The sequence below is a fragment of the Fusarium phalaenopsidis genome, assembly GCF_050370095.1.
Source record: "Fusarium phalaenopsidis strain FUZ10S chromosome Unknown contig_32440, whole genome shotgun sequence".
NCBI lineage: Eukaryota > Fungi > Ascomycota > Sordariomycetes > Hypocreales > Nectriaceae > Fusarium > Fusarium phalaenopsidis.
This window is the reverse complement of record NW_028145376.1, coordinates 1-26,227: the sequence shown is the minus strand read 5'-3', so window position 1 is coordinate 26,227 and position 26,227 is coordinate 1. Positions and strand designations below refer to the sequence as shown.

The 26,227-nt window shown below is 52.6% G+C and overlaps 3 protein-coding genes across 3 annotated transcripts; 1 reads left to right on the top strand and 2 right to left on the bottom strand.

Moving 5' to 3' along the window:
- Positions 1-1,309: 1,309 nt before the first annotated feature.
- LRP88_14979 (uncharacterized protein) lies at positions 1,310-2,710 on the bottom strand (the record flags this gene model as incomplete). The annotated part of the gene is made up of 1 exon (XM_083251312.1): positions 1,310-2,710. One exon carries the CDS (start codon positions 2,708-2,710, stop codon positions 1,310-1,312), a length of 1,401 nt encoding a protein of 466 aa, XP_083092913.1.
- Positions 2,711-5,864: 3,154 nt separating this feature from the next.
- On the bottom strand, positions 5,865-7,522 carry LRP88_14978 (uncharacterized protein; the record flags this gene model as incomplete). The annotated part of the gene is made up of 2 exons (XM_083251311.1): positions 5,865-7,274; positions 7,361-7,522. 2 exons carry the CDS (start codon positions 7,520-7,522, stop codon positions 5,865-5,867), a joined length of 1,572 nt encoding a protein of 523 aa, XP_083092912.1.
- Positions 7,523-14,283: 6,761 nt separating this feature from the next.
- On the top strand, positions 14,284-14,997 carry LRP88_14977 (uncharacterized protein; the record flags this gene model as incomplete). Its single annotated transcript, XM_083251310.1, has 1 exon — positions 14,284-14,997. The coding sequence occupies one exon, from the start codon at positions 14,284-14,286 to the stop codon at positions 14,995-14,997; it is 714 nt and encodes a 237-aa protein (XP_083092911.1).
- Between the last annotated feature and the right edge of the window lie 11,230 nt (positions 14,998-26,227).

Sequence of the window (26,227 nt, the reverse complement as noted above, 5' to 3'; positions counted from 1 at the left end):
CAAATTCACGGCAAGCATGATTGTGGGAAAATTCAATGGAGATATGGCTATCTGTACAGTCGGGAGAGTTTCTCGACTCGGCTTTGTCCTCCCCGCTCGAGCAGGGCGCATCCGTCAGCCGGCTCGTCGCACGATCACAGCCAAGCTGGGCTGGCCCGTCGGTCGGGGCCAGATCATAATTAAGCGGCGACTCTGCCCGCCTCTTCATGAGGCTCCTGAGCTTCCTCCATGTTTCGGTCTGTTTCCTGGAACCGATGGGCTCATCTGCTAAGCGGCGTCGTAAGCTCCCTCTGCCGTCGAGTCTGGTGTATCCGTCGCGAGTCATCAGTTGTGGGGGAAAGCCTACGTTGTCGGCTGTTGAAGATGCAGCGCTGTTTTATGTAGGTACGGTATGCGTGCCGAGCGATAATAGTGGCCTGGCCGACGGGCTTAGACGTCAATCGGGCAGGTTTGCGACTGTTTCCAACGCACAGGCTGACTCGAGTTGACAGCGGTGGCACGCTTACCTGCCTACTTGTCTTTTTTGACTGGCAGTGCCGCCAGGGGTGCCACATACGGCGGAACGTGGGATGAAGCGGTGTAGCTGAGAGTCGTACATGGCCCAAGCAGACGGGGATTCAATTGTTGCCTCTTGACAAGAAGTGAATGAGCAGAGGAAACAGGTCGAATTTAGACACATGAAAGCCGACGTGGGATTAAGAGCGTCAGAAGAGCACCAGTCTTGACTAGCACTCTACGCTTATGGTTTTCCCAACTCTCATTCGCGCTTACTGCGCTCCGCAACACCAGCATTACGCAGCGAGACAGGCCATCTCCGGACATGGTCCGCAGGGCGAAACGACGGCGCCAAGCAGCTGTATCATCAGCCAGAGCAAAACCTGCTCGGCCGGGAACATCGCTGCGGCACGTATCACATACATCATACGGCTGTAATTGACTGGGGCAGGATTCACGAAGGATGGCCTATGAAGACGGCCAAGACTTTCTGCGATGATTCCACTGTTAACTTGGATATCGAGCTGGCTGCACGCTGAAGAATGATGGTATGTAATGGAACTCTATTTTGTTGACATTCCCTCCTAGAATTTTGACTGCGTTTGACGAAAGAGTTAAGAAAAGAGACAAATAGGCTTTTTTTTTTTTTTTAAAAAAAAAAAAGAAAAGAAAAGAAAAAGAATAAAGAAAATAAAAAGAAATAAATAAGTAAATATATGAAACAAACCACTCTATAAACAAAATCAGGAGTCCGAGAATAAGCCTATGAATAGTTAGTACCCTGCTACTCTAAACAATCGACACGTTTCTCCATTCAGTGCCTTCCAGAAGCCATGGCCTCCTTTAATCCCGTTGTCGATGACCACAGACCCGCTCCATTAAGAAACAGCGAGCCGGCGATGAGAAGCACATTAAAAACAGTCAAACATGTATTGCGCCAGCCACAGCGCTTGGCGCTCCTGTGAAGTGAGAATATGGCGCTGATCCCAAACGAGAACCACGCTACGGTGACCGCCGACGTCATCGACACGATGGAGTCGAAAACGGGGACTGCAATCGACAAGACAAAAGATAGGATCCAAAAGACAGTGACGATGCCCAGCCAGATCAGCCACGACCTTTTGTTGCTGGCTGTGATTTCTTGCGCGATGCCGAAATACTTCATGACCTCGACGTAAGCATACTTGATGCCCGTGTGGCCGAACGCCAGGCCCTTTGTCAGGACAGATGGGATCACGAGGCCGTAGGCGACCCTGGCAAAGGCAGCTGAAGTCGAGCCCAGCGCGGGCGATGCCGTGTACTCGCCGGCAAGGCAGTAGATCGTAACGGCGACAAAAACGTAGAAGCCGATGGAGCTCGCCTCGAGCCAGGCGAGTGCGGCGGCAAAGTCCCCCTGCGGGTCCGTCATCTCGGCCATGTAAGAGACGAAGCTGACGTTGCCGGAGAATGCGTAGCAGATCTTGAGGCAGGCGTTGAGCCCATCCCTGAATGACGGCGTCGCAAACCAGGCAGGGGCCCGCCTCCATCCGGCCGGGGCGCCGACCGGTTCCGAGACTGCGAGGCCGGCGATGAGGACGACGGTTGCGGCCAGAATGCTGACGCAAGACGGGATGCCGGTCCAGGAAGCGAATTTTGCCGTGCGAGGGACGCACAGCAGCCAGCAGCAGAGGCAGCCGACACCGATGAACCCGGTCGGGCTGAGCGCATTGCCACTGATGAGCGACAGCGCCACGGAAAAGGTCACCGATGCCGACGCGGCGGTCATCATGACCAGCAGGGTCATGCCGAAGGCGGCGACAATCGCAAATCCCCGGCCTCCGACGACGCGGGCCATGTCCACGATGTTGAGCACGTGTGGGTGACGGTCGTAAAAGAGCTTGAGCTCAAAGGCCGTGTACCAGGAGAGGCAGCCCAGGCCGATGATCGCCAGAGTTCCCGGGATCACACCAAGCGTCTTCAACACGCCTGGCAGTGACAAGACACCGAGGCCGACCTGGTTGGTCAGGAGGGCGAAGATGGTGTCTCGGCGGCTCATGGTTCGGAAGCTGGATGCCGGTGCCGATTCGGAACTGCGGTCGCCATCTGCTGGCCGCCGTCTCTCGACAATCTGGTCCTGATTCACGCCTCCAGCACCGATGTTCTCGACGCTAGTAGTGTTGCTAGCTGGTTTGACCGAGCATGCTGGCTCCTTCGCGTCCTTCTCGAGGTAGCCCATGGTGTCGGCCTATAGAATCCGGCCCTGTCAGGGAGACTGATAGTGATTTAGGTTCCGGCAGCAGACTCATGAGGTTCTGGCGAGTCTGGACAAGGGGCGTCGACGCTGGATGGCCCTGGAGATGTATGTGTGCATAGTAGTCCCTCTGTCGAATGACTTGCTAGCCCACGAGATAATGGGAGGGCCCGGGGTTCCGCCTTGTTATAGACCTTGTGATAGACGTACACAGGATGGCACGACGATATCCGTAGGGTACCCTTTTAGAATCTCAAAAGCGTCAACAGAGGCTGCTAGACACCGATCCGTGGCCCTCGCCGGCTGTATTGCAAGCAGTTTAAGTCTAGGTGTAAGTGTTTACGATGCTTTGAAGCCCGCTTCTTGACCCTGACGTCCACTGACCAACAACTGCCCCAGCCCAGCTCCAATGGGCGGGGACTGTGGTGGGGCTGGGGGCACTGTTGGGCTGTTTGTCCGATCATTTGTCGGGCTCTTTGAGGACATCTAGTTGAGTATGATAAGGAGCGATACATGGACGGTCTGCCATTGGAGATTTCAGGACAAGTAAACAAACAAACAGGAGAAAAAAGATGACGAACAGGTTACGCCTCTGCTTAGTTGCGATGGTCCCGGAAAACAGACTGTCTGACTGACTGTTTCGTAATAATTGGCCACAGGGCTCGAATAGCTCCGCTGTGTGTGCCTTTCCCACGCCTACAGGCGCGATGGCCATGCGGCCTGCTAGTTACGAATGTATGGCCTTGCCACGTCTATTGCTGTAGTCGACTCCCACCCATGTTTCTGGGTAGCATTGCCCTACCCTCGGTCCTGGCTCTGTCTCAGCTGGGATGGATAAGTACATCGGGATTCTTAGAGAACACAAAACAGCCAGTTCTTATGTACCGAGATGATTGTCGCTATGATCTATAGCTGCTATCTACTCTTCCTGATCGATTCTCGCCAGCGATGATGAAGTCTTGCAGTTGACTGGAGGCGTGGTCTGCCAAACTCGCCTCTAGCCGGGTCTCCATCACAGCGCGCATCTCCACACCCTCTTAATCTTCTTCCATATTGTAGTCATCATCAGACGGCGGGTAAACCACGATCACTGGAATGCCCATATCTATGTCCCTCGGCTCATCTTCACTATCGACGTCCATTGGTTCCGGCGGAGCTATATGGGGATCCGTCATTTGTTTCGTCGGCTGAGCGTGATGTCGTAAACACGCTCGTCGCCCATCAGCCTGTTCCGATGGTGTGTATGAACTGGTCCTACTCCGGAATAACGACTGTATGATCGGTGGGGTCCTCGGACGTTGCTTGTTGGTCAAGTCCCTTGAACGCATTACGGGCTGGAAAAGAAAAAGAGGAAAAAAGGCGGGGTAAAGCGCGGGCGAGATTGCCGTGGCGCAGAGAACACTACTTATGTCGTGTGCAGCGTATTCGAGTCTATGGCTGCTAAGGACCCTGAGTAACCAGAATAGAGAGAAGTTTCCTTCTAGCCAGACGGTGCTATACTGCGCCGTTGGTAGTGTGTGTGCGGCCACAAAATGCCCCCCTTTGAACGCATGCGCAGCGTCGGCAGGATTTGGAATGTCACTACCTGTACCAGGAGGGTAAGAATTGGTCAGCTCCGTCAGAAATTCCTAGTCTGAACATACCTAAATAGAGCGTGTTTCAACAGACTACATGGATCGACTTCCTAGATCATACGGCCATCACTCATTGGCCTCCCAACAGTCCCCAATGCGTCCGGCCTCGGGCGTTGACCCGGTACTGTAGATGAGGGTCAGCGCAACATCGCTGCAGAGGAGCTGCTGGGGTTGATGGCTGGCGAAAATGGCAGCTTGGACCTTTGCCCCGCGGTTATGTAGTGCCTACCGGAGATACATATAAAATACCCTAACTTGGATCGGATTTATTGCATGAAACCATGAGTTACGGCGGCCCTTTGCTTCGTCGCATCTCCCGTTCCTAGATAAACAAAACCAACCCCAAATCACCCCCTTGTGAGAAGGGGCGGAAAAAGCTCCTGGCTGATGGATAAAGGCTTCAGCCGTCCCAAGAACTCCCAACTCTAGTCTTCTATGAGGGCCTGGGCACTTTTACTACATGTTATCGCTTCGCATCGGCAGTGACGGACGGGCGCGTGCCCAATGGACACGGCAGACGAGAGAGAACACAGATGGGGATGCAGATGGGGATGCAGATGGGCCCCTAGAAGAAGACGCACCGGGTTTTATAAAATTCAGCCATCTTCCAGCCGAGGTCCGACTGATGATTTGGCAGTCAACCTTCAACAATGTCGACGCCGCCGTAGCAGTCGGCCCCTTTCCTGACGACTGTCGCAGGATTTCGGCGTGCCATCCCCACTCTGCTGCGGCTCGTCGTTCGCCACCCGTCGCTCAGGCGTGTAGAGAAGCAAGGAGAGAATGGTTCCGTTCAACTCAGGCCTACAGGAGGCCCGGCGATGAGTCCTTGGTACATCTCTTCCTCCCTCGCACAGTTTTTCTTCTCCCTCCCTGGGCCATCTTGAACTCTCAGCTGAGAGGGATTAGGCTATCGATAGAGCACGTTGCCATCGACATCGCCGAAAGCCCCGACATTTTCCTAATATTCGAAGCACTCGCCCGCTTCCCACGTCTGCGCACCATCATCGTCGTCATACCCTCAGATGCCGTCGATGAAAGCCAGATCACAGAATGGCAGCAAAAAATACGGCAGGACGAAGATGTGCTGAGACGCATGGGTACCTTGGTGGACACGCCTTCGCGCGATGGCGAATGGCACCGACGTACTTACATGGGATGGCTTCTGCGAAACTACCTAGAAGGCCCACAGGTTAGAAAGTACTACGCCAAGGAAGATGGTCCGAAGATCAGACTGTTTGTCGACCGGATAGCTTCGTCCGGGGTAGCGGGGGTAGGCATAGAGCAGCCGTGGGAACTGTATTTTTACTAGAGGAGAAAAGATTACTGAAATCATAATAATAAAAAAATAAAAAGACAATGGCAAAAATAATTCTGCTTGGCATCTGCATGCTGCTACTACTGTACATGCTACATAGGCGATTCAATATGTTCTCTACCCCCCCAAATTTGTCCCGGTCCCTCTCCCGACGGACAACTGTTTATTTGTGAAAGATCGGCCCAGGCCTTCAACAGACTGGCGTCGCAATCGGTGTTTCGAATCCGTGGTGGTCTCTCATCGACCAACCGACATCCTTGCACGACGACGAGTCCCATTCCGTGTTTTCGTGGCCATTCATCTTCTGGAGTGATTGTGTAATAATCGCCAACAGCTGGCTCCCAGTGACGTATATCGGTTGTTGCCAATTCTTTTCCACAGTCGCCGAAGGATTCGGCAGTGGTGCCGCCGAGCCGGGGGAAGTCGGGCCCACAGTTGGAGGCGCCTCCTCGGCCGTAGCTCTCTGTGGCGCTCCGTGCATCCGGCTCTCCGCATCCGGCGTTGCGGCGCGGGGCTGCGGGGCTGCGACGGCACTAGTGACGGTGTTTGGGAGTCCGCTGTTGCCCCGTCCGTCCTTGTGCTCTGAAAAGGCAAGATAGGGTGCCGCTTCCTGACAGGTCGAAGAAAGATCCATCAAACTGGGCGGCATGATCTCGGCGGGAACGCCCTCAGAGGGCGCAATCTCGGTGACGGGTTGCACAGGTTCGGTGATGGGTGGCATGGTCTCGGTGGCGGGCGGTACACTGAGTTGTTCCAGCCAGCCCGTACTATCCACGTTCATGTCGATGTCCGAGCCCATGTTCCCAAAGTCATAGTCAAGCATGGGAGAAAATCCTGACGTGTCGACAAAGTCTGGCGCGTCGCCAAAGCTCATCATGGCCGAAGGCATCCAAACCTCATCCGCTATCATCGTGGTGAAGTCCACAGGTGCTGGCTCATTGCCAGGTTCCGAAGTGACCATCACATCGTTGGCCCAGCTGCCCATGGGAGCAAGAGGCTCGTCTCGCCAGCCACAAAGCTCACCCTCGGCGTCCCGATCCGCAGTTGAGGGAGATTGGGCCACGTCGTTCGGACAATATTGCAGATCTGCACGATGGCAGAACGGCACAAGAGTGCCCGACTCCATCAGCCTGCTGCTGTTATCAATATTGCCGCCGCCTCCTTCATCGTTATCGCCGCCATCATCACCATCGACCTCATCACGGTCATCGGCAGTTCCGATGTCTCTCTCATCATTAGATATATCATCATCGCCCCGGACCTCGATCGTCGCCTCCGCCGGAGGAGTGCTTGGGATGTCCCAGATGCTCGCATCTCTGTCGTCTGCTCTAGTCTCGCTGCCCACACCCATGATTTGTGTCAGGGCCGGTGAGACGCTGGACATTGGAGGACCGTTTTCGGGTTGCTGTTTTCTCCTACGGAGGCTGCGCAGGTTGCGAGTCCGCGCCGGCGCCGGCATCGGTGTGGGTGCCGGCTTCGTGACCTTGCACGGCTTCGTGACTTTGCGCGGCTTCGTCTTGGTCGGCTGCTTCCGTTCTCTTGCCGGCCGTAGAACAAGCTCGCCATCCGATATGACCTGTCTCCGTATAATGTCTTCAACCTGAAACCGCCGATGTTCTTAGCTCCCTTTTCCCCATAAGTTCTTTTTTTTTTTTATCCTTTCTTTCTTTCTTTCTTTCAACATACCACTTCTTTCGTATTATCGGGCAGCGACTCGCCCTCGGGCACATAGCCTGAGCCGTCCCAGAATCCATGGATCTTGTTGTAGTAGAGAAGGATAGCAATGGTGTTGCAATCCTTGCCGAATTGGTAGTTTTTCTTGATAGCTGTCGAGCCTCTTTTTCGCATCGTCGTGCTCACCCAGGTTCGATCATGGGGGCGGGCTACCCTGGGACGAGGCTTTTTGGGTGCCATTCTTTCTGCTCGTGTTTCGTTCGTACCTACCACAGACAGGGTGGAAATAGAGACGAAAAACTATCACAGCTCGCTGTCTTCACGACCAGCTCACGCAACATCATCGGCCGGACGGTCTGGTTGCTCTTTTGAGCCAGGACGCGGTGGAATCAGTCTGGAGGCGGACGGCACGCCATGCCCAGAACTGGACGTGCCAGTCATCCTGCGCAATATGGCCTATTTTCGCGGTGCTCTCATACGGGAGCCAAGGGCTCCCTAATTCGAGCCGATTTCCGCCGTTTTCGCATCGTTATCAAACTGTCAGGATGGGGCAGAACCTGACAAACGGCCATTTTCTGTCGATATGGGCGACCTCAGGGCTCTCCTCGGCATGATAGAATGTCATTCAACTCAAGGCCAATTTCCCAACTTTTGCTCGGTACCAGAGTGTCGGGACAAGAGAAGGGTCGAGGTAGGAGGACCGGTGGGATGGCAGAGGAATTATAGCGTAAAAGTCCAAAAGAGGTGTGCAGCGGAGGTGGGTCAGGCCCGACAAGCAATTTCGAAATCCTGGTCACAGTCCTTGTCGCGTGATTCTCATCGTGGAGGCCATTCTGTGTCTATGTTTGTTTCTTGACCGCCCTGTATTTAGGTCGCTTTTGCAGCCGCCTCCATCACACTCATGGCGGAGCCTCGACCTCGAGGTTCCATAGAGAGACGAACTAAGAATGGAATCGTACTCCGCCAGCCCATAGAGAGCCCCTCGTTTATCTCGATTGTTGATCTGCTTGGCGAGATAGTCCACTCACAGTAGGCCACTCCAGTTTTCTTTCCGTTTTAGTTCTTTAGGAGGGCCTCTTTTTGAAGGTCTCTTTTTTTCGGGTCTCTTTTTTCTACGGGTATAGGGTAAGCGACGGCATTCGGGCACTGTCATGCCCTCTCGACACTGGTAGCGGGTAAAGATGAAGCTACTATTCGGAACAATTAGGGTAAAGCAACCCAGAAGGGGAAAACGGCCAGACGTTTATTACCACTCCATTAAACCGCCGAAAGAGGTCTGGTAGCGGAGCTTGCTGGTGCTCGAACGAGTCAGATGCGAAAAGTCTAAAAAAGCTAACTAGCCCCATATGAGCCAGCGGGTACCTGACTCTGCTGCATGGGCAATCTCCGGGTTGGCCGAGAAGGCTCGCAAACGGCCTGAATCCGTCTGGTTGACTCTCGCTGGCCCTCGCTGGCCCTCGCTGGCCCTTGGCTCTTGGTTCTCTCATTTGCTTCTTTCCCTTGTCACTCGGCGCTCTCCCTCTTCTTTCTTAGAGGCATACCCCACTTTTGCTGTCGCGATGAGTATATCACCGATGCTGTGGTGGGGCCGAACACGGACATGGCGGCTTGCGTCATGCATCACTTGCATCACTCGCATGTTGCGGACGGCCACGTGATGAGACAGGGGGAGCTAAAATCGACGTCGGAGAATAGGCGTAGGCTAGGTAGGGGTTCAGATGCGGTCTCAGCGGGCTTGTCCCTCAAGCACGCGACTGGTATCCGAGTTGTGCTTCAGTTTTTTTAACAGCGAAAAATAAGGATGAGTGACAGGCACAATGGTAAATAGTGCTGGCAGATACCGGTACTGTGTCGATGGTGAGTGTCGATGTCGAGGAAGGACGACTTTGGCGGCCCAAGGGAATAAAGATTGATCGAGACGGGATCCCTACCCTGTAGCGATGAACATGCATGCGTGTCTCTCCCAACTATTGGCTCTCTCTGGTAGGGTGGAGCGTCGAAGACAGCGATCGCCGCCGCTGTGAATGGGAGGGGGCCGTCTAAGGCTTCTTTGGCGGAAGCGGGGACCCGGTGGATGAAACGGGGCAGGAAGACCGGGCAGGAGGGCCGGGGGTGGCAGGGGTGGTGGCACGGACGGCCTGTTCTGGCTCTTCTCGATGGAGAGTGCAAAGACCTGTGGGCCGGGCAGCCAAACGGCCTTTAATGGCCGTTTGACAGCGATGAGTTGCACAGAGCAGGCCTAAGCAGGACGGCCTAACAAGGCCTCTCTGGGAGACTGTGCGTGTAAAGGGACGATTTCGGACGGTTTCCAAGCTGCTTAGCTAAGATGGGTGATGTCTTCCAGTGCAACGCCGATGTGTATTTAAATTTCTGCCCATCGTCCTCTCCTCACTCCCGCTTTTTCTTCCCCTTTCCCCTTCAACACACCCTCACCGGGCTACGGGCTTAGCGAGGGGTGTTGGAAGACGGGGTTTACGCAACAGAGCTCGAATGACCCAAAACTGAGGCACGACCCACGTCACTGGCTCGTTCGAAGGGGCGTTGCACAAGTAAACAAAGTCGAGGTCTAGATTTTCGGCGGAGGGACAGGATGGCAGCAGCCGATAGAAGTCGGCACTGACCATGATTGACGATGCCGAAGCTAGATGGACGAGGCGGGGGTGTTGGCCGTAAGGCCGTCTCAGCACGCGATGTCCTATAGTGGATATCCACTCTGACTTACCCTTGGGGAAGACTTTGGCAGCAAAGCTTCAGCCTTGGGGGTCTATCGACGGATCCTGGCGGAGACCTTCCTAGCCGAGCTTCATGGTTCAGTTGAGCTTTATTGCTCATCTGGACGCCATTGCAACAAGGCATTGTTGCATTGGCCATTCTAACAGGTCCTGGTGAAGACTTTGTCAGCAAAGCTTCATGGTTCAGTTGAGCCTTCTCATCTGGATGCCCTTGCATTGTTGCATTGGCCATTTTATTGTCCAGTTGAGCTTCATCTGGATGCCCTTGCATTGTTGCATTGGCCATTTTATTGTCCAGTTGAGCTTCATCTGGATGCCCTTGCATTGTTGCATTGGCCATTTTATTGTCCAGTTGAGCTTCATCTGAATGCCCTTGCATTGTTGCATTGGCCATTTATTGTTCAGTTGAGCTTCATCTGAATGCCCTTGCAACAATGCATTGGCCATTTTATTGTTCGGTTGAGCTTGCTCATCTGGATGCCCTTGCAACAATGCATTGGCCATTTTATTGTTCAGTTGAGCTTGCTCATCTGGATGCCCTTGCAACAATGCATTGGCCATTTTACCGTTCAGTTGAGCTTCATCTGGATGCCCTTGCATTGTTGCATTGGCCATTTTATTGTCCAGTTGAGCTTGCTTACCTGGATGCCCACTTTGACCTGTTCAATAGCCTATTTTTTCCCCAGGTCGAAGTTAGAGCGGGTACTTACAACCATCGGATGCGTTGAATAGTCGACTGCCGATACCCAACCAGATGCTCACGTTGACTAGATGTATTGAAGAGTCGACTGCCAGTGCTAACGTGGGCTGTCTATGATCACGGACTCTGTTCAAAGTTGACACTAGAGTGGACGTGTGCCTCTTTCCCTTTTTCTCTTCTTTGCTTTTCGTCTTTTTCTATCTTCTTTCGTTTCCTTCCGTTTTGCTTTCTTTTCTTTTGTTTTCTTTGTTTTCTTTGTTTTCTTTGTTTTCTCTTTTATGTCCTTTTTTGGTTTTCTTTTCTGTCTTCTTTCATTCGTCTTTTTATCTTCTCTTCTCCTTTTTTGCTTTCCCCCCATCCCTATATACACTCCGTAGTAATATTCTAGTCCCGATTCTCCGCCGTCCCTCTGTGATCTTCGTAGGCATAACCCCGCCGCCTCTGACGGTTCCCACGTAGCACGGTCGCACCCGCCGTTTATAATCACCCCGTCACGTCCACACCGCACCGTCACGTCTAAGTCTCCTCTCCTTATTTGTCAATTCCCCCGTCCTGCCTGTCCTATGCCCTATTTTGGCTTCTGGGGTTCTCACGCCCTGTGTCTGTCTGCTCGTCCTTCGTCCCATATCCGTGCCACCATGACCCACCCTTGCATCGGCTGCCGATTAGCCGGACTGATTTGGATGTTTCCGTTCAACCAAAGCCAGATGGCGCTACTTGCTTGTGAGGCCATGCCACGGCACGCTCGGCATATGGATGTGGCTAGTAACAGCCTCTTGCGGCGTGCATCCTGTCAAGCAGCGCCCATGGTATCCTAAGTGTCTAAATTTATCTCTACCCCTTGCAAGAGTTTCACTTGCCAAAACGGCTTGAATTGGCTTTCCTAGCGCCAAGGAAGTAACAACTCTCACTTCTTGTACCCCCCCCGCCTGGTATTGTCCCCGAACGGCCTCTCTCACAGGAATGTGGGCGAACTGTAGAATACATGTAATGGCTGGAAAGGTCTGATTCATGCCGGTCCCCTGGTCGGACTCTTTGCGGCCGTCTCATCGCAGCTGCTGGTATACCCAGTCCAGAGTACGCATCGGCTAACTAAGAACCTGTCGACACACTCGATCGAGAAAGGCCTTCACGGGGGCGGCCTCAACGGCCCTTCACCGGAGGACCTGGAGACGGCCGCAATGTGCTTTGTGCGGTCCCGCGATATATCTCAGTAGACGATTTAGCATCTCGGGGGGGAATTTCCCGGTGAGCACAGGTCGCACACTTCGAATCGGACAGGGTCTCCTTGAAAGACCAACCAGTCTTGGGAATGATGACGACACACCTCTTTGGACTCATGCCTCTGTTGTTCTCGCCGTCTAGTTGCCTTCGTAGTCAGCCATAATAGTCTGATCGGACTTTTTACGGCATTCTGAGCCGGACGGAGACTTCTTTTCCAAGACGGGGTCTATACTATGAGAATGCCTGACCCTGTTCAAACAGTCAGAGCCACGCCGCCGTGCATTGATCGTCAAACCTGGGCTGGTAGCGGTTCGATTCGCCACTCGACTTTCCGAGTATGTTAGCTACATATCATTCCCATAGACACACACCCAGAAAATGACGCTCGTCATGTCCCATCAACCTCGCATTTGCTGTATTGTCATAATCCCCGATCAGACTTGGTCCTAAGACCTGAAGGTCTTACTAAAGGTTTACTTAGATTCCTCTATCGATCCTCTCCAGTATCGCCAACGGTGGCTTGAGTCTTCTGCAAGCAGCACAATGCTGCTGTCTCATCCCTTCACCGAGTCTCGATACTACGCCTAAACTTCCCCTACCTAGAATCTGCTTTTTCTATGCGAGTCAAGGACAAGTCTTATGCGACTTGCACCGAATACTTCTGATACATAGCCATAGCTCAACAGTTACTTAGTCGCGTTTGTTGTTGAGCCAAAGATAGGTATGGATGCCTTTGTTGCTGCAAATCTAGCTTAAGTAATGCGAAGCTGTTGGCTTGTAGAAAGCACCCTGAGACTGCATTTCAGCGATGTATTCCTTCTTTGACTTGATGCCATGCAATGTGAGGATAAAAAATCTGGGTGTGATAATCGGCTTCTCCCCCGCCTCTCTACGTGTCTGGTCTTTTCTCCTTCGTTCCTGCGTTTAGATCGTCTCATAAAACTATCTCCCTGCGGCGCTGTGCTGTCACCACCGCCACGTTTTGGCTCTATTGTATCTACAAACACCGTGTGTACTTGAAAAAGGGGAGGGAGGGGAAGGGCTGCCTTCGCAACTATCGCAGACCGTGTGCGCGTCGAAGGCTCAGAATGCCCACCCTTGATACCACAATTGGATAGGGCTCTGTCATACGACTTCACCATCTCCCTGGCATGGGGACTATAATTTAACGACTAATTTGGTCATTTATGCTTGATGTCGGCAAGTCTAAACCCATCGCATCCCTTAGCTGCTTGTTTGCGGCCCTTGCCTGGGCCTGCCTCGCTGAGCGACTTGGACAATTCTGATTCCTTCTAGCAGCACAACCGCTGGATCATGGCGATTGCCATGGGGCAAGTATACTACGAACGATGAGAAGGGTCAACCGTGCGACGCGGAAACTAGGGACGCACACGTTTGCCGGCATGTGGAAGAGGACTTCAAGCTAGCTTTCATCTACGATCTGTCATACAGCTTAGAACGCCACTAATCATGATGATCGAACTGTAGTATTTGATCTACATAATATCCTGCTACCAATGTCGACTACTTAGCCAAAGTTTAATACATGGCAATGGAATGAACAGCTGCTGCTTGGAAATCCGAACAACGTTAGCCTCACGCCGTACTTCGTCCTACCGAAGTATCTTGGAGTTTCCGTGAGAAAATCTCAAACAAACCCCTGGCTTACGGTGCTACACTTTTCAGTGCTGGCCCAACTATCCCCTTCCGGGTCGCATGATTAATGTACGAGTAACGGCTCGGACTCCAGCAACTGCGGTGTCTCAATTCGGCCGGAGGGAGAAGTTCGCCTCAGCTGGGCGCGTGGGGCCCCAGGGTCTGAGGAGGATGTGATGCTAGGCCTGCCGGCCTTTATCGGCCGCGCCGTCAAGTAGTACAATATGATACCAGAGATGAATGGAGCGAGAAGATCAACAACTGTGAATTTGCTCAACATGCCCAAATAGGTCGTAGTGTGAGCTCAATATGAGCCTAGTATGAGCTTATAAGTGTCATTAGACGAAATAGACGCAATTCTTTAAAATGGGATCTATCTCGTAAGCAGAAAAAGTCTTAGCCGCCCCGAGCTCTTCACCTCAACTGTTCAGACGTCATCAGGTCTAGGTGGAGAAGAAAGCAGGTTGAACTGCCCATTGATACAGAAGACAAGATGCGCAAGTTCCCGCAGGTCAGTAAGGCGCTCCGACATGTCGTCGGGGGTCGGGTGGCTCTTCTTCGTCCAATAGCACATCTGAGCTAACACGTTTCGCTAGCCGATTTCCCTAATTAATGAAGACAGGATGAGGAATCTCCCCACCCGGGACAATGACCTCGCCCAACTTCGACTTGCAAGTGAGATGGACTTGGAGAATATTGCAAGGTTCTCGTCAGATGATCGTCGTGCTATACTCTGCAAGTACCTGGCCGACGAAAAGCCGATTGTGATACAGGAGCCTATAGCTTGGTCCGATGAGAAGAGCATAGGCAAATTTTTCCTACTGAAGAAGTTCCTCGAAGCGGACGAGTCCCGCCAGCAACTTCTACAAGAAGCTCGACAAGTGTTTTATGAGGAGAATGCATTCATAATCTCTTGGACTGGCTTTTCCCGCTTCTTGGACGACATGCTGGGAGACTGGATCGATGCCGCCCCGGTAGAATCGCTGGTGCGTGACCTAACCGTCATAGTCGAGAGGCATGAGTGCCAGTGTGGACAACTGATGGAGTACATGGAACATGCTTCGCATTTTGCCAAACTACCTCAGCTACAGAGGATCTCGTTCAAGTGGCGTGACTCATTTGACGGGGCGGGCGTAGATGCATCCGGCAGGAGCACACCGTTACCTTACGACATTGAGAACGACGCTGATGACGCCAACGACGGCGACGACACCAACGGCGACGACAACTCCACGAACGACGACTCTACAGATTATGACCAAGACTCAGACAGAACACTCATGTGGGACACATCTGACGACGACATCTGGAGTCTGGATGGAAGCATGGAGAATTGAGGTCATTCACGGCCACGCCCTTGGGGTCCCACAAACCACTCACCCAACTACCAAGGGTAACGGCTGTACACAGTATTGTTGAAGCAAAGCCTAGATAGAACACAGCACCCAGCGGTCGCGTGATCTGAAAGGCAGCACTCAATAGATCTTTGACAATAGATGTGGGATAAGAAAGATACCCCCTCAAATGGATCCGAGCGGCTGCAACTTTCTATAATCGGACAGCAGTCAGCCGGTGAAGATCCGCTAACCAACTTATTTCCCCGTCCAAACTCTCCCAGCCCATCGCTTGAGCACTCGAACAGGTATCAATTGAAACAGAATGTAGATTGACTTTTGATTTTGGGGGGCTCGTGGTCAGGCACCATTGCGTAGTATACGAGTTAAGCACATGCTGATGATCTGACAAGAACGCATGTCTTCTTCAGACGACCAACGCCGCTAAAAGAATGGGAAAAAAGAGGAGAGGAGAAAATGACTAAATAAAAGGAAAAAGAAACAAATGTCACGACGACCTGTCTACGTGCTAGTCACCACGGAATACTCTCTAAATTACTCATTTAGTATTTTGTAAGGCCTCTCCAGATGTCGACTAGTGGATGGGAATTGGAGCCATCGCTCCCTACATCAGCCGTACCCACAACCCGGCAAGGCCCTTCACTGCACGGCGATATCTCTCGCATAAAGGCCTATAACTAACACGTAATGTTGCTTTTGGTGGGCAGCTATCCAAACATGCATCTCTATTTCCGACATCTTGTGGCCGGAGAGGACCTACGTCCTATTATCGGCCTTTGCGCTGTGTCCTGTGGCGGACGTGACCTTCTGTCATGACCTTGGGGCCCGCCGCATGGCGAGCTTGTGGTAGGGTAGAATAGGGCGGCGAGGGAAGACAATTGACTGAACTGTTAGCAATATTTCAAGTGTCGAGGGAGGTTCGAGTTCGTGGCTTGATAGCTCAAGTGTGCGTGAGCTTTATCGTGATTATGCCGCCATGGCTCATGGACTACCTAGAGCTGACATGAGAGTCGATGAGCTCGAGCCAACTGACCTAAGAGTCGTTTGGGTCAAGGCTCCTGTTCGTGGTAAAACGTACCATTACGTGGGGCCTGTCCAGACAATAAACCACCACTTGCGACAATCTTCCTGTTCCATAGATTCCCGGACCTAGCCTTCGGTTAGTGATGTCAGATCCTCTTCCTCAAGTCCTCGGGATACCAAGTCATCGCGCCAGACATGCTCGGCTTCGGCAAAAGCAGCACACCAGGCCTACCAAGCGCATATGCCTTGAGAAGCGTTGCGGATGACGTCAAGGAATTGGCCGAATCGACCGTAAAGAACAAGAGGATTATCTTGGGGGGTCATTTTTGGGATGGCGCTGTTGCCTGGCGCACCGCCATGTGGTCTCCCAAGTTGTTGCAGGACATCTTCAGCATCCATCCTCCATTCACCCCGCCTTCATCAACCTTTAACTCCCTGGATGACACTTCTCAGAGCAAGGGGCTCGGGAGTCGGAGACATCAGCCGCAGTTCAGAGGTATGGCGCTCGAAGAGTAGATCAAGGACAGGGAGCAAGTTTGACAGTTTCTGAATGCCATGTTTGGGGGGGTCGGGGCTGAAGGTCAGGCCAGATTCGACCCCACAAGGAGCGCTGAAAAGCCCAAGGGCGTTCATGGGCCGAGTAGCTATCTGACTTGAACTGAGCTCAAGCCCTCATCGTAAGCTGTTCAGGTTGGGGTCGAGGTGTTTGGTTTAGCGGTGGATTCTAGCTGTGGCTACGAGATATGATGATGCGACCGTCAAGTTGACCGAGGTCCATAAACTGTATTTTAATATCGCATGACAGAGTGACGCCAGTGCGGGACATGTGTCACACGTGGTAAGTATTATTCGCGACAGATTTCACTAAACACCCCCAGCACTTAATACGCCAGTTTAGTTCACATTCCTGTCTCCATTTTGGCCAATAGCAAGAAGGAGCACGGATAAGGTGACTGAAAAGGGGGACTCAAGGGCCATTTTTCGCCGACTGGGAAGAAAAGAAGAGGTGAGTCGACGCGATCATGAGCTGACAACTAATCTGCGGAGTGTTGCCGATGTCTCACAGAGTGGATATCCGGGCTTTACATCACAAGTGGGCAGATATTGTCTACTTTACGCTAGCTATAGAGTTCATTAATTTACTTTGGGGCCCGAATTTGGTGTGTTAAATATGAGACACAAATGGCTCTACGTCGCCACATCGTATGCTAAATCCAACCGAGAAAGCCTTGTCGGTCACGAGTCAAAGTCAGGCAGGAGTGGTGGGTCAACGGATGGGGAGGGGCGATTTGGACGTTACGGTACGGCGTGGACGTGACGGTGCGGCGTGGACGTGACGGTACGGCGTGGACGTGACGGGGTGGTTATACACGACGGGTGCGACCGTGCTACGTGGAAACCGTCAGAGGCGGCGGGGTTATGCCTACGAAGATCACAGAGGGACGGCGGAGAATCGGGACTAGAATATTACTACGGAGTGTATATAGGGATGGGGGGAAAGCAAAAAAGGAGAAGAGAAGATAAAAAGACGAATGAAAGAAGACAGAAAAGAAAACCAAAAAAGGACATAAAAGAGAAAACAAAGAAAACAAAGAAAACAAAGAAAACAAAAGAAAAGAAAGCAAAACGGAAGGAAACGAAAGAAGATAGAAAAAGACGAAAAGCAAAGAAGAGAAAAAGGGAAAGAGGCACACGTCCACTCTAGTGTCAACTTTGAACAGAGTCCGTGATCATAGACAGCCCACGTTAGCACTGGCAGTCGACTCTTCAATACATCTAGTCAACGTGAGCATCTGGTTGGGTATCGGCAGTCGACTATTCAACGCATCCGATGGTTGTAAGTACCCGCTCTAACTTCGACCTGGGGAAAAAATAGGCTATTGAACAGGTCAAAGTGGGCATCCAGGTAAGCAAGCTCAACTGGACAATAAAATGGCCAATGCAACAATGCAAGGGCATCCAGATGAAGCTCAACTGAACGGTAAAATGGCCAATGCATTGTTGCAAGGGCATCCAGATGAGCAAGCTCAACTGAACAATAAAATGGCCAATGCATTGTTGCAAGGGCATCCAGATGAGCAAGCTCAACCGAACAATAAAATGGCCAATGCATTGTTGCAAGGGCATTCAGATGAAGCTCAACTGAACAATAAATGGCCAATGCAACAATGCAAGGGCATTCAGATGAAGCTCAACTGGACAATAAAATGGCCAATGCAACAATGCAAGGGCATCCAGATGAAGCTCAACTGGACAATAAAATGGCCAATGCAACAATGCAAGGGCATCCAGATGAAGCTCAACTGGACAATAAAATGGCCAATGCAACAATGCAAGGGCATCCAGATGAGAAGGCTCAACTGAACCATGAAGCTTTGCTGACAAAGTCTTCACCAGGACCTGTTAGAATGGCCAATGCAACAATGCCTTGTTGCAATGGCGTCCAGATGAGCAATAAAGCTCAACTGAACCATGAAGCTCGGCTAGGAAGGTCTCCGCCAGGATCCGTCGATAGACCCCCAAGGCTGAAGCTTTGCTGCCAAAGTCTTCCCCAAGGGTAAGTCAGAGTGGATATCCACTATAGGACATCGCGTGCTGAGACGGCCTTACGGCCAACACCCCCGCCTCGTCCATCTAGCTTCGGCATCGTCAATCATGGTCAGTGCCGACTTCTATCGGCTGCTGCCATCCTGTCCCTCCGCCGAAAATCTAGACCTCGACTTTGTTTACTTGTGCAACGCCCCTTCGAACGAGCCAGTGACGTGGGTCGTGCCTCAGTTTTGGGTCATTCGAGCTCTGTTGCGTAAACCCCGTCTTCCAACACCCCTCGCTAAGCCCGTAGCCCGGTGAGGGTGTGTTGAAGGGGAAAGGGGAAGAAAAAGCGGGAGTGAGGAGAGGACGATGGGCAGAAATTTAAATACACATCGGCGTTGCACTGGAAGACATCACCCATCTTAGCTAAGCAGCTTGGAAACCGTCCGAAATCGTCCCTTTACACGCACAGTCTCCCAGAGAGGCCTTGTTAGGCCGTCCTGCTTAGGCCTGCTCTGTGCAACTCATCGCTGTCAAACGGCCATTAAAGGCCGTTTGGCTGCCCGGCCCACAGGTCTTTGCACTCTCCATCGAGAAGAGCCAGAACAGGCCGTCCGTGCCACCACCCCTGCCACCCCCGGCCCTCCTGCCCGGTCTTCCTGCCCCGTTTCATCCACCGGGTCCCCGCTTCCGCCAAAGAAGCCTTAGACGGCCCCCTCCCATTCACAGCGGCGGCGATCGCTGTCTTCGACGCTCCACCCTACCAGAGAGAGCCAATAGTTGGGAGAGACACGCATGCATGTTCATCGCTACAGGGTAGGGATCCCGTCTCGATCAATCTTTATTCCCTTGGGCCGCCAAAGTCGTCCTTCTTCGCCATCGACACTCGCCATCGACACAGTACCGGTATCTGCCAGCACTATTTACCATCGTGCCTATCACTCATCCTTATTTTTCGCTGTTAAAAAAACTAAAACACAACTCGGATACCAGTCGCGTGCTTGAGGGACAAGCCCGCTGAGACCGCATCTGAACCCCTACCTAGCCTACGCCTATTCTCCGACGTCGATTTTAGCTCCCCCTGTCTCATCACGTGGTCACCCGCAACATGCGAGTGATGCGAGTGATGCATGACGCAAGCTGCCATGTCCGTGTTCGGCCCCACAGCGTCGGTGATTTACTCATCGTGACAGCAAAAGTGGGGTATGCCTCTAAGAAAGAAGAGGGAAAGCGCCAAGAGCCAGCGAGGGTCAGCGAGAGTCAGCGAGAGTCAACCAGACGGGTTCAGGCCGTCTGCCAGCCTTCTCGGCCAACCCGGAGATTGCTCATGCAGCAGAGTCAGGTACCCGTTAGCTCATATGGGGCTGTGGCGAACTGTCCCGTCCTCATTTCAATCCACCCAGCTTGGTTGTCTAAGCCTAAAGCCACAACTCGCCCAATTAGTCCGTGGACCTGTGTAATATTTTGCTTAGCATTTTCGTTTTTTTTTGGGTTGCTTGGCCCTGATCGTATCAGACGGCAACTTCACTCTTACCCGTTGCCAGTGTCGAAAGCGCATCATACTGTCCGAATACCATCTCCTACCCTATATCTAGAGGAAGGATGAAAAAAAAAAATTGAAAAAAACCATCCCTCCTAAAAACCTAAAATAATGGACCGGTCCACTCTGAGTGGACCATCTTGTCGAAGACACCAATTGAGACGGGAGTCGATGAATCAACCTGCAGCACATTCAACTATCACCGTAACGAACTAAATGTCGGCGGACCATCGGGGATGAGCTTCGATGCCTGTTCTGCTTTGTCTTGCCTTGGTACTGCCCCATTGTAATTTTGCCTTAGACGATAACCGGGCCAACAAGACGGCCGATCGAAATGATAATCGGCAAGCCCTTTTGACAGCGGCGGTGGTGTTCCTGAATTAGGCAGGCTAAACACAGGCCGGCGATGTGGAAGAGTGCGGTCAAGTGCGAACTGCCCGGAATGGACCGCAGCCGTCCTTTGCAGCAGGCACGCTCTCCTGGTGGAGAAGCGGGGGGAAGAGGGTGGCGGTCCCACTAAGAGGAACCTGATCTAACGAAAAGAACTGTTTTTGATAACAACACGCATAGCCATCCATGGGGCCCTGTTCTCAAAGAAAAGTGTCATTCGAAATCCGGAAGAGGCTTGCTCCTGGTGGTCTATCTCGGTAATTAGAAGCCACCCCCTCGCTTCAGAACTCGGCCTTACAGTTGTGGATAAGACCGCAAGGACCGTACAAATGACTGTAGGCAGCGCAACCCCCCCTCTTCTTCTCTCCCTTAATCAACTACATTCTACACAACCTGGAAACACCATATTACGGCTAGCCGAACGGTGCGCAAGAGAAAGGCGATGGAAAAACCTCAACCCTCGCAGAAACCACAGCACTATGCCTATGCTGCCTTTTATAATACCGACGGGTTCTGGGATGGCTTCGTCCATGCCCCTGACGGCGAGCTGCCGTCAGAAGCAAGCGAAATTGTACGTGCAAGTCGACGTATAGAGAGGCTCTGATACACAGCTAATGGCGCCGATACAGATTCGAAACATTCTTAGAAGACAGCTCGTGATTCCCAGCACGTTAGCTCGACGCCCCGCCAAGAAAGGAAAACAAGTTGTAAAGACAAAGGCCTACAAAGTACAGAAACAGACCATAGAGCGAAATCTACCATCTAAAAACCCAGAAGTACATGCTCATCAAGAGCTGCACACCTCTCAGGCTCCCGATCAACACAATCACAAGGAGCGGGTCGGGAAGCACGGGTCCGGACAGCCCAGTGTTTACGGTGGCCAGTCTGCCTGACAATCGCGGCAACGGCGTCGCGGCGTGTCGGAATAAGTGGAAGCTTCCCGATTAGTGTCATAACTTACTGTTCGGGTCCTAAATTCAACAGAGCATAAAGTGCGGGATGGAAGTACGGAGGATCCAGACTCGGTAGACTCCCTCCCCACCTCAGCAATCATTGTCACGAGCATATCAATGATACCGAGTACACCCAGCGCCTAGGTGTTGCTCTCTTCGCGATTTCACCACACATACACTATCTATATATATATTAATCTTTTAATTTTTCAAGTTTTATTTCTCAAATTGCTTTCGTCTTGTACATTATGCTGCCTCACCTCTCCCATCTACACGCTTCAGACCCTTGAAGTCGTGTTTTTTTTTTTGGGCCGCTCCCACTAGCCTCAGGCCTGGCAATAGGGTGTTTAATCAAAGGTGTCATAACCCTCATTTCAAAGACCGACTCCATTTCGGCCTTTTTGCGCCATGTTTGTTGCTCCTATGACAGCTGCGTCCTGCGACGTCGCTGTCGCCGCCACCCCATTGTTCAAAACGGCGACATTTGGTCTGCAAACACGGTCTGCAACAGGAGCAATTGGTACATATATCATCACCGCATTCTAACATCAAGTCCTTCTTGTCACAGAGCCAACATGTGCGGCAAAGAAACCAGCCTCGACGCCTTCGTTAGGGGTACCGAGTTTGGGGCTGTCATCAGCTCTAGCGCCTTCGGGACGAGGGGCATAAGGCCAGACTCGTCGGTATAGCCTCCGAATACGATGGCGTGTGGTGCTGGAACCGATACCTAGGCGCCCGTATCGATAGCGCCGTGCCACACCATGAGTTTTCTGGTCCAGAGCTTTGGTGTGGATGGAACTGGAGGCAGCGGTTTCCCGGCAGCGCAGAGATTCGAGGCTACCTACTTCTCATATGTCGCAGACGAGTGGGGCATCCGGAAACACACTGATTTCAACACGTACATCTCTAAGATTGTTTGGGATGAGCAAAGTAGGAGATGAACTATCGAGAGCAAGTACAAGAAGGGATAGGTTGTGCGGTATTTCCTCTTGAATACTAGCTTTGCGGCCGAGAGACGAATTCTTGACTGGAAAGGGGTCAACAAGTTCCGTGGCAGCTGTTTTTATCCTTCTTACTGGCCGGCGGAGGAGCCGGTCCGAGAAAGAGTGGGAGTTTGATCCTGTCGTCTGCCCAAAGAGGTTCGATGCCATCACCGGAGGTCTGATGCAAATAGATATCAGCGGCATATCGGGCCGGAAACTTGCAGATAAAGGGAAGAGCGGTGCCAAAACGCACCTTGGTATGGCCGTCGCTGGTTTTCCCAACATGCTCTGCACCAACAGACCGCAGGCGCCTACAGCGCTCTGTAACAGGCTGACCTGCGCCGAGTCCCAGGGTGAGTTTATCGTTCAAGCATTGAATAAACTGTAAAAGCAGAATCTCGCCCGAATGGAAGGTAATGAAGACGTCGAGGCTGAATGGGGGGCGGGTGTTTGTGAGACTGCCCATGCAGCTCTTCTACGCAGCACCAAGTTGGTATGCTACAAGATTCACACATCTTTTCAGAGAGAGCTTGAGCATGACTGATCTTTTTCCTAGTGGTATATGGGAGATAATGTCCTAGGAAAGCCGCGCGAGACCCTGATCTACCTTTGGCGGTGTTCTGACGTACAATAAACCCTTTTCCTCGGCCAGGAGCATCGCCGCATCCTGCCCCACAATTTGGTATGCTCAGCCCATTGGATTTGCGCGTATCTAGACATGACAGACATGAACGGCACTTTCCTCGCCCGTCCTATCTTGACGTTAGTAAGGACACTGACGACATTGGCCTCCCGGTTTCCGGAACAGGTGGCTACTTAGCAGGGTGGGGGGTCGGATACGTGGCAGGGCGACGGCTTGAACTGTCGCGGGAGTCTCAAAGCCAGAACTTGCCGCATGCAAGGGATAGGGTGCGTGTTGACAAGTCCATGGCCCTTCCGCTGCTGTACGTAGGCAGAATTAAAGCTCTTCCTTTTGGAGCCTCCCCAAGGCCTGTGCAATCCTCGAACAAACCCTGAAAGCACAAGGTATAGTAGGGTAACTAGGTGATTGGCTGGAATGATGTATTGTGTTCAGAACCTACCCACTAGGCCCCGTTCATGCCTAGTCGTGTTGTGCTTTAACAACGTCGGGTTTTGGCCGTCTGCAACATGCCCATTTACTCGTCCTTGTGGCCCCGGCATAAAGCCTCTGGTTTTCTTACCGTCTAAACCATTATTCCCTATATTCTCCCTTTCGACGGCACTCTCAGCGTGGCCGGTGTTCCATTGACTGACTGGATCGTCCTTTGCCATGTTTCATGTACCTCAGAGCAAGGCAACTTTCTCAGGATGCGCGCGAGACTCGTGTCGTTTTGCTTCTCCGTCATCGTTACATCCTTGGTTTTGACCAAGTTGATTCATCTATCCGTCCATGCTCGAACCGTGCCGATGGTTGACTTTGGCCGCTTCTTACCATCGCTACTGCTACCCGATGTCGCGATCATTGGATTGTCGCGTCTCATAATGCGACGCAGCAAGACGGCTATTGCGAAGGTGGGTCGCTTGACGGGATGTCTATTTTCGTACGTCGTTCACAACCCTGCTTTGACTACTATCTGTTGATAGGCAACCAGCCTTGTTCTCTTAGGTGCTGCGTCGTCACAACTGGGCTTCTTCTATAAGACCGGCAGCGAGTTTAAGTGGACGGACGCCCAAAGATATGCCCGCGACAAAGATGGCCTCAAGATTTTGCTCAACGAGGTGGATGCTGCCCTCGCAGCCGGCCTTCTTGTTGCCACCGTGTCTTGGTTTGCCGGGGAGAGCGTGTACAGAGCCACTGGCGCGCTGTTGGCCATGACTGGCATGCCCATTTTGAACAGTAGGTGGTAATTGCTTTCCTGCCTAGTATATCACACGTTGCCGAGCCGGAGCTGACGCTTGTTGAGTCTTACAACTCCTCAATAGCATAGAGATCCACTATTATTCTCGCTACGTCAGAAGGTTACCTCAATTAGACGATCCAGACTGTGAATCCAGCCGCAACGATAGTTTCCATGCAGCACCAAGACGTCCGACTTTTTGAATGTAGAGGCGGTCCGAGGGTGCTCCTCGCAGAGGAAGCTGCTGGGTTTGGTCCGTCCTGGCATATTCAACGCTGACGGCCATCTATCGTCCATCATCGCCGTACTCTATGATGGCAGAGACGCTCCCCGTGGTGATACTAGAAAGCCTCAGGTCGGCGGCGGATGGCTGTGGCGATACGCAGGCTACACGCGACAGAAACCCATGGCCTTTCCCGGACCTTGTAGAAGAGTCGAGGTGGGAAAGCCCCCGAGAAGGTTTCAGAGGGTGGGCGCCAGGAAGCAACAGCGGTGGTGCGTGGCGGTATCGGCAGCGCCGCCCTCCTTGGTTGCCAGAAGCACCGCCCTCCGGCTTTTCTAAGTGGCCTTTGAAGAACTCGACGCAGGAAAATGCCAAAGAGACTAGCGGCGGTGACGGCCGCAGCTGCCGCGACGAACAATATGATGGCAGATTCTATAACCCTGTCGGTGATCCGCTCAAGATCACGAACCATGACAGCGACATCCTGAGCGCGTTGAAGCCTGCGTTTGCTGGCGGATCCGTCAGGATCAGGCACGTCGTGCTCGTCATGCTGGAGAGCTATCGCGAGGAGCTCTTTCCTCTGCAGCAGGGCTCTGATGTTCATCGGATGATGGCGAGATCTCACGGGAGCAGAGACGACGACGATGAAGTCAATGAAAGGCTTTCCCATATATGCCCGATCGCCGAAAAGATCACGGGCAAGTCTGGACGCTGGAAGAGAAGGGACGGTACAGATTTCGGTCAGGCGCCTACCCCGGAGTGGAACGACACAACGCAGCATGGATTCGGCGGCATCAACGTGGTCGGCGGCCTGACAACGGCCTCTCTCTCCCTCAAGAGCATGACCGCCATCCTCTGCGGGGTCTGGCCCCTGCCGGTCGACAACTTTGAAGAGTCGGAGGCACAGAGCTACCAGCCTTGCATGCCCCAGATCCTGCACCTCTTCAACCAACTCAAGGAGAACGAGTCGACGGACGACTTCTTGGAGCAGCAGTGGCTGTCTGCATTCTTCCAATCCGTGACTGACGGGTACGACCGGCAGGACAAATTCGATGGCAAGATTGGCTTCGACCACATTGTCACCAAGAAGCGGCTCGAGCAGGACGCCAAAGAAGGCACCATCTTGGAGAAGATCAACTACTTTGGATACCCCGAGACGACACTGAGACCTCACATTCGCGATTACATCGAGAAAGCACTGGCACAGCGCAGGCGGATGTTCCTCTCCCACTTCACCAGCACCACCCATCACCCCTGGGGAGTGCCGAGGGCCTTCCAATCTGCGGAGTACGTCAACACACGCGGGCCGATGGCATGGCACGGCGATTTCAACAGCTATCTAAACGCCATGCGATTCACCGACAAGTGGCTAGGCGAGCTGCTGCAGACCTTTGATGATTACGGCATCGCCGACGAGACGCTGTTCGTCTTCGTCGGGGACCACGGCCAGGCGTTCAAGAAGACGTCGCCTCCAAGACGGGAACCTACCAGAACGGCCACATCAGCAATTTTCGCGTGCCCATCACCTTCAGGCACCCTCATATCCCCGGGTGCAGTACAGTGCCCTCGCCACCTCTCTGTCCATCCTCCCGACGATTCTTGACCTCCTGGTCAGTACCGGCTCGCTCAACGGCAGAGATGCGGCCGTGGCATCCGATCTCATCCAGGATTACGAGGGTCAATCATTCATCCGACCGTACAGGGATACT